Source organism: Procambarus clarkii, unplaced genomic scaffold, assembly GCF_040958095.1.
Source record: "Procambarus clarkii isolate CNS0578487 unplaced genomic scaffold, FALCON_Pclarkii_2.0 HiC_scaffold_116, whole genome shotgun sequence".
NCBI lineage: Eukaryota > Metazoa > Arthropoda > Malacostraca > Decapoda > Cambaridae > Procambarus > Procambarus clarkii.
The window spans coordinates 12,948-20,475 of record NW_027189149.1 but is presented as its reverse complement, the minus strand read 5'-3'; the positions used below and the strand labels follow the sequence as shown (position 1 = coordinate 20,475).

General features: G+C 50.1%; 1 protein-coding gene across 1 annotated transcript; it reads right to left on the bottom strand.

The window, feature by feature from the left end:
• Positions 1–6,062: 6,062 nt before the first annotated feature.
• LOC123747788 (histone H3) lies at positions 6,063–6,503 on the bottom strand. Its single transcript, XM_045729994.2, has one exon. The coding sequence runs from the start codon at positions 6,501–6,503 to the stop codon at positions 6,093–6,095; it is 411 nt and encodes a 136-aa protein (XP_045585950.1). The 3' UTR covers positions 6,063–6,092.
• Between the last annotated feature and the right edge of the window lie 1,025 nt (positions 6,504–7,528).

Sequence of the window (7,528 nt, the reverse complement as noted above, 5' to 3'; positions counted from 1 at the left end):
TGAAGGTGACCTTGAGAGTAGGCCTAGGGTTGTCGTTGTTCTTGATGACCTTGACTGTAGCAGCAGTCAGAGCCGGGTTTCTGGTGTTGATACTATCAAGTATGGTACCAGGGTCTTGGGTGGCGATGTAGACACTTGTGTGGCTGACGAAGATGGTTCGTTCAGCCAAGTAGCGACGGTTAGGAGTGATGATCAGGTTGGCGTTTCGTAGGGCGTCCTGGTGTTCTGGTGCAAACAGTTGCTCCAGAGCTTGCTCGCTTGAATAAAGAAGTACAGCGCCGTCAGCATCGTCACGGATGTCCAACGGGGCTGCATTCGTGATGTCAACGATTTTCCTTAGTAATTGGGGTCGCCGGCTTCGCTTTGATGTCCAAAGAGCTTGGAAAGGATGTGGGAGGAAGAAGGATGGGGCGATGAAATTCTTGGAAGAGGATTTGGATGTGGAGAGAGGAGGCTTGAAAGTTCGGTGGCCCGTCCACCTTGGATTGGAGATGTTTTTTCAGTCAAAGCCTGTAGCTTAAGTTCTTCTTGGGCGGCAGGAGGCTAGTGGTGGGGCAGGGTGATGTCGTCCTGGTTCACTTGAGGTGGTCTGTCTGGCTTGGAGGAGGCGTCTTCCTTATTGAGATGGTGAGAGGTAAGTTCACTGTTGCTTGGTGGTGTCTTGGCCAGGAGGTATTCGCATGTACTTCCCGAATGTTAGCGGTGGTATTGGTATTCCTGTCGGGTCTTCATCTTCTTCCAGGAAGGTCACTTGTCCCCTCTTGACGTCGAATTTAGGGTCGATGTATGCACTCTCCAGAGCGCAGAGGTCTACATAGCGTTCCACGGTCTCGTGGTGGACAAACACAGGGTAAGGAATGGTTTTCCTGAGCTGGTTCATGATCCTGTTGCATTCTAAGGCAATGACCATTCTTGTGCTTCGATTGCCGTTGAAATTGCCACCGTGATTGAGGTAAAGTCCAAAGCAGGGCACTTTCTTGCTTGATTTGCTTGGGTTTAGGTCGAAGTCTGGGGCCTCATATGTGAAGGTCTCAGCCAAGGCTTCTAGGGACTCTGGTTCTGAATCTGATTCTGATTCCACTTGCTGACTTCTTGGTCTCCTTTTTGCTCTCATTTTCTTCCGTCTCGGGCTGGTGGGGGCAGGTGATGAGGTTGACTTGTCTGCTGTGGTGGTAGTCTGGGTGGATGCTGTTGCCTGGGTGACTTGTGCTGGGTTCGACTCCGGTGGTGGTGGTTGCGGTATGACTGCGGTTACTGTTGGTGTTGGAATTTCGTCTGTTTGGGTTGAAGCAGCGTTGTGATGTTGAAATAGGTCTGCTGGTATCAACATTGTAGGCAGGTTGTTCTGGGCGAGCAGCATGTTCAGTACTCTCACGTATTTTGCGTTGTCTGTTCCCGCCTCTCTCTCAGCTACACTGATCAGGCATGGGATGAGAGTGGTGTTGGTCGAGGCCGCTGATTGGTTGACAGTCAAGTTGGTTGGCTGAGCTGCAGTCGCCTGTGTCCTGGGTCCCCATTGGGGGGTGGTCTGGCCTGGTGTGGACGTCTGTGTAGCAGGAGCAGAAGCGTTGGGAAGCACTGGAAACGATGTAGCTTGGATATTGAAGCTCGCCGGCTGATTGGTTGTTGGGTTGGCAGTTGCTGTTTTATTTATTTCGTCTAGTCGTACTTGGCAGTCCATGGAGACGGCGATGTGAGCTCCTCCACAATTGAGGCACAGTTTGGTGGTTGACCGGCAGGTTTTGAAGTGATGATCCTGGGTACAAATGCTGCATTTAACCTCTGCTTGTTGGCAGTTCTTGGTATCATGATCGTACTTGTAGCACTTAAAGCACTGGCGAATGTTGTAGTACCGTTCCTTCTTTACAGTGTCAGGTGTGATGGAAATATCCAGACATCTAAATCCATTTTCCACAGCTTGGGTCGCTGCAGCAGCTGTTGTGAAGGTGACCTTGAGAGTAGGCCTAGGGTTGTCGTTGTTCTTGATGACCTTGACTGTAGCAGCAGTCAGAGCCGGGTTTCTGGTGTTGATACTATCAAGTATGGTACCAGGGTCTTGGGTGGCGATGTAGACACTTGTGTGGCTGACGAAGATGGTTCGTTCAGCCAAGTAGCGACGGTTAGGAGTGATGATCAGGTTGGCGTTTCGTAGGGCGTCCTGGTGTTCTGGTGCAAACAGTTGCTCCAGAGCTTGCTCGCTTGAATAAAGAAGTACAGCGCCGTCAGCATCGTCACGGATGTCCAACGGGGCTGCATTCGTGATGTCAACGATTTTCCTTAGTAATTGGGGTCCGGTGTAAGTGGTTTCGTCACGAAACCGGACCTTTATGCGGTAAATCATGGCTCTACGTTGCTGCCTAATATTTACCCACCCGGCAGTGCTGGGTGCAGAGAGCCTGATCTAGGTTTTCGGTCGAAAGTTTGTGTCTTAATCTTATCGGGGTCGCCGGCCCGCAGATCGAGCTTCGTGTTATATACCCCGCTCAGGATCAAGGGAGTCCGCCACTGACCAATCAGCGCGCTCCGCCACGCGACCCGCTCTGAGCTGAGTCGCGAGCGGGATATAAAAGGAAAGCTCGACTCGCGCAAAAGTGCAAAAGAGTACTTTGCTTTAAGAGGTCAGACCCCACCCTGATCCGGTGCATTAAACCGGTAAGAGACGGGAGACCTCTTAAGGAAAGTGCAACCCTCTAGATCAGGCTCTCCTGCACCCAGCACTGCCGGGTGGGTAAACATTAGGCAGCAACGATTAGAGCCATGATCTACCGAATCAAGGTACGATTCAGAGGGAACCAGACCCCTACTCGATCAGAGATATCGGATTTGATCACCACTACAACCAATGTTGCACCCCTGGACGTCGTACTCAACGATGATGGACTCCCTCAACTGCTGTTCAGCAGTGCCGAGGCCGTACAACGCCTCTTTAACCCCATTCACCTCACTGCTCTCGAGGAGGCGCACATGTTCCTCACCCCACCACGACACTACCTCGCAGCCAGGACTGTTTTCGTAAGGAGAGTGAGCTCCCTCATCTCCGAAAAAGCTACCACTGACGTCGCCACCAGCATAACCGAAGATAACCCTTCCTTGACTGCAGTCACCGTAAAATTCATCCCTGTGCAGGACAGCCACCTCTCCACTATGAAGGTCACCTTCACCTCGCCTGAGGAAGCTACCTCTGCTACCACCAACGGCTTCCGGTGCTTCGGCCTCGCTTGTACACCCCGACAAATAACAAGAGAACATTACTACCAGCTACGACAGTGTTTTAAGTGCTATAGTTATGAGCACTTCACTAAAAATTGCCCATCTCAGGACCAACGGTGCAGCAAGTGCGCCGAGAGTCACCACTTCAAACAATGCACCAGCGACTTCCTCAAATGCCTTCTCTGCCAAGGTCACCATACTGCCGTCTCTGCTGAGTGTCCACAAAGACGTCAAGAAATACAGAAGATGACCGAAGCCAGGCAAGCCAACACCACACGACGAGAACCGTCAACATTCAACGTGCAAGCCGCCAACTTTCCTCTGCTTCCGGGAGGGGGCGGAGCTTCTGCACAGACTGCATCCCATTGGGGCCCTGGGTCCCAGCCCGCCAACCAATCATCGACTCAGCAGCGACAGCCACAAGTTTACTCTGCTGAATCAACAAGCCAGCCCTCACCACACCAGATGCTGCTCCCTAACAGGAACCACAACGTCATAATGGGACTCATCCGCACTGCTGAAATGATTGCAGGCACGAACACCAAGGAATTTGTACGAATTCTGAACATTATGTACGCTGACAACGGTTTACCAACATTTACTGTTCGTGACGAGCTCTTCACAACAACAGCCTCAGCCAACACCAATGCTACGACTTCAGCAACAAATACCACTTCTGCTTCTAACATCAGCATCACCATCTCTTCAACTGCATTGGCAGATATCCTGTCTGCTGACGCCCACCCTGTGCAACCTGATACAGACTCTGCAACATCCTTGCACACTGCTACTACTCCAGACGAACCAGCTACTTCTCCAGTGGTACCTGAGACTGCACCAACTTCACCAGCTTCACCAGAAAATACACCAGCCGCACCTGAGACTACACCAGCTTCACAGGTACCTACACCTGATGCTTCTGAAAACCAACACTTGTTTTCCGATGATGACTCTACTGCCTCGATTGACGTTGAAGCACAATCACCATCTCCAGCAACACAGGAGTCTCCAAGAGTCTCCGCACTATATGATCAACGTGAACAACTTACACTTGGAACTCCCGAATACAGACGCCTCTCCAGCAAAATACTCAACACAAGGTATGCGGAATGCCTGCTGAATGATCCAAACTTAAAGTACACACTAAAGAACGAAGTAATCTTCGTTGAATGCGACGAAACCACATTGTCAAAGGACCTTTTCCCACCAGACTACGCCGATTACAAACATCAAATGATTACTCGAAGCAAGAAGAAAGAAGAAACACCAAATTGAAGAAGAAGAAGACACCACATGAAGAAAGATTGTTTTCCACCTTGAATGCTGAAGCACTGCCACCGCCGCCTTCCAGACCCGCCTCCAAGCCTAGCCAGTTGTTGGGTTGTTTGCAGCATCGACGTATTGTCACGCAGCTGGGTTTAGCCCTGGCCCTTTTTCTTCAACTTCAGCATTTCCTCTCACCGACTACTCTTCAGCTGTCCCCACTTCAAGGCTCGCCCCAATGGGCATCTTCTCCTGTATTATTCAGTTCATTCAGTTCGCAAAAGTTCATTATTGTATCGCAACGCCAGCCAGCACGAGCATCATCATGCCACCCAAGGCATCTGGAAAGGCTGCCAAGAAGGCCGGAAAGGCCCAGAAGGCCATTGCCAAGGGCGATAAGAAAAAGAAGCGCAGGAGGAAGGAGAGCTACAGCATCTACATCTACAAAGTGCTGAAGCAGGTCCACCCCGACACTGGTATCTCTTCCAAAGCCATGTCGATCATGAACTCGTTCGTGAACGACATCTTCGAGCGCATCGCCGCCGAGGCTTCTCGCCTGGCCCACTACAACAAGCGTTCCACCATTACCAGTCGGGAGATCCAGACGGCTGTAAGGCTCCTGTTGCCCGGAGAACTGGCCAAGCACGCCGTCTCTGAGGGCACTAAGGCCGTCACCAAGTACACCTCCTCCAAGTAAACGGCTTACTTACTGCCCTGTGGTGGTGGCTTGGCCTCAAACCAACAAACTCGGCTCCATTGGAGCCACACTTTAATTTCTAAAGAGATTGTGAGTGTTAGACACCAATACTATTATAACAAAAACCTCTGTCACTGAAAGCAAATAGCTATAAAATGAGAATATTTATGAAACTGTCTGTGTGTGTTTCTCTCTCTCAGTCTCTGTCTGTCTGTCTGTCTGTCTGTCTGTCTGTCTGTCTGTCTGTCTCTGTCTCTGTCTCTGTCTCTGCATGTCTCTCTCTCTCTCTCTCTCTCTCTCTCTCTCTCTCTCTCTCTCTCTCTCTCTCTCTCTCTCTCTCTCTCTCTCTCTCTCTCTCTCTCTCTCTCTCTCTCTCTCTCAACACACATATAAACACTCGGTATCTTTTTTCTAGAGATTAGAGATTCATTGTTATGTTCCACATTAGGATTACTATGCAGGCCACCCTCTTAAGGTTTGAAAATGTCAAGAAAACGGTTAATTTAAAATGTCATCTCCTAACTTAACAGATTAAGCCAGAGGACCAAAAACAGAATAAAACAGGACAGGACAGTATGTCACTTATACAAGCTGCTTTTATTTCTAGTACAGTATGACAATTTTTTTTTTTTTTTTTTTGGAGGGGGGGGGGGGGGGGAGGATCCTTGGCAGTGCATAAGAATGAAAAGCGACGGCGTTTTGTTTGTAAGAGGACAGGTTGTACTACAAATGACTTGATTTATTGATATCACGTGTACAGTGTATGTATGACACCTAAATTATTGTATTTATTTATTTATTATATGTATAGATGAAGGTTAATTCATATGACTGATGCTAGGAATGTCTGAAATCTCCTTAGAAGGATATTTTGGCCCTGAGAAGGGCCGAGTTTGGTGTATACTAGGGTGGTCGTTTTAGCTTATGCACGCTCTCCACGGATACGGCGAGCAAGCTGAATGTCCTTTGGCATGATGGTGACACGCTTGGCGTGGATGGCACAGAGGTTAGTGTCCTCGAAGAGACCGACCAGGTAAGCCTCGGATGCCTCCTGTAAAGCCATGACGGCAGACGACTGGAAGCGAAGATCGGTCTTGAAGTCCTGGGCAATCTCGCGCACCAGACGCTGGAAGGGAAGTTTCCTGATGAGCAACTCTGTGCTCTTCTGGTAACGACGGATCTCACGCAGGGCGACCGTTCCGGGCCTGTAACGGTGAGGCTTCTTCACGCCCCCTGTGGCAGGAGCAGACTTGCGTGCTGCCTTGGTGGCCAGCTGCTTACGAGGAGCCTTGCCTCCCGTGGACTTGCGAGCAGTCTGCTTGGTGCGAGCCATGGTGAACAACTGTGGTTTGTGATGGCCGGATTAATTAATTAATTAAAAAGTCCATAGAGCTGGCAAGTAGGGGATGGAAGAACGGGGCGAGGCTGCAGAAATCTTGAGCAAGGATCCGGGGATGAGGTGAAGAGGGGAGATGAAAGATCGGTGGCCCAACCACCGTGGATTTGAGCTTGATCAGATGAAAGTAGAATTGAGTGGGGTGTCATTTGCAATACACACAGAGGCCGGGAACGCAAGCAGCTGGCAGTGGAGGTTTGATGTCAGATGATGTTAAGTCAGTTCGTTAGGAGTCTTCTTTCTTGTTGATTTCACCAAACTTTGATCTTTGTTCTTTTTTTTGGGCTTGTCGGTCTTGGTGGTCACGGTTCGTGTTGATGCTTGAAGGTGATCTTTCCTTGGGGGTGATGGTGTACCGACAGATACGTCCTCATCCGATTCATCAGATGAGTGAGGAGCAGGGGTGTTGACACGCTGGGGTAGATTTCTTGAAGGTTGGGTTCTTGAGGGTTGATGTCTTGAAGGTAGAGTTCTCGGAGGGTGTGTAACAGCGGTAGGTACTGCAGCAGAAGGTGCTGCATAGTCGGTACCCTCTATAGGGTCACACCAAGGGTCGATAGCAGCGAAATTCGCCACTGAGACGGGTGAAGGGACAGCAGCAGCTGGAGAAGCGTGTGGAGCAGGAGCTGACAGTATGTCAGAAAGCGTGGCTGCGTTCACAGTGATGTCATGGTTGGTAACGGGAACTGATGCAGAAGTGGGGGTCACATGAGGCAGAGTCTTGTGAGCTGTAGGTACCCGAACAGGATCTGAGGGCTGCATTGCAGTGGCGGAATCGTCGTCGTCGGATGTAGAGTCAGCATCCTCCTCTACAGGGTCAGTTGTTGGAGATGAACGCGGAGCGTTGAAAACTTCCTCAGGAACAATGAAGGTAGGGAGACCGTTCGCCTTGTACAGAATTTTCAGAAGCCTCACGAATTCTCGGGGGTTATTGCCAGCAGTAATTCTGGCTGTTGATATCA

What these genes read in the sequence shown, in the direction of transcription:
- LOC123747788 (XM_045729994.2), bottom strand. Translation starts at nt 6,503, where the DNA reads ATGGCTCGCACCAAGCAGACTGCTCGCAAGTCCACGGGAGGCAAGGCT.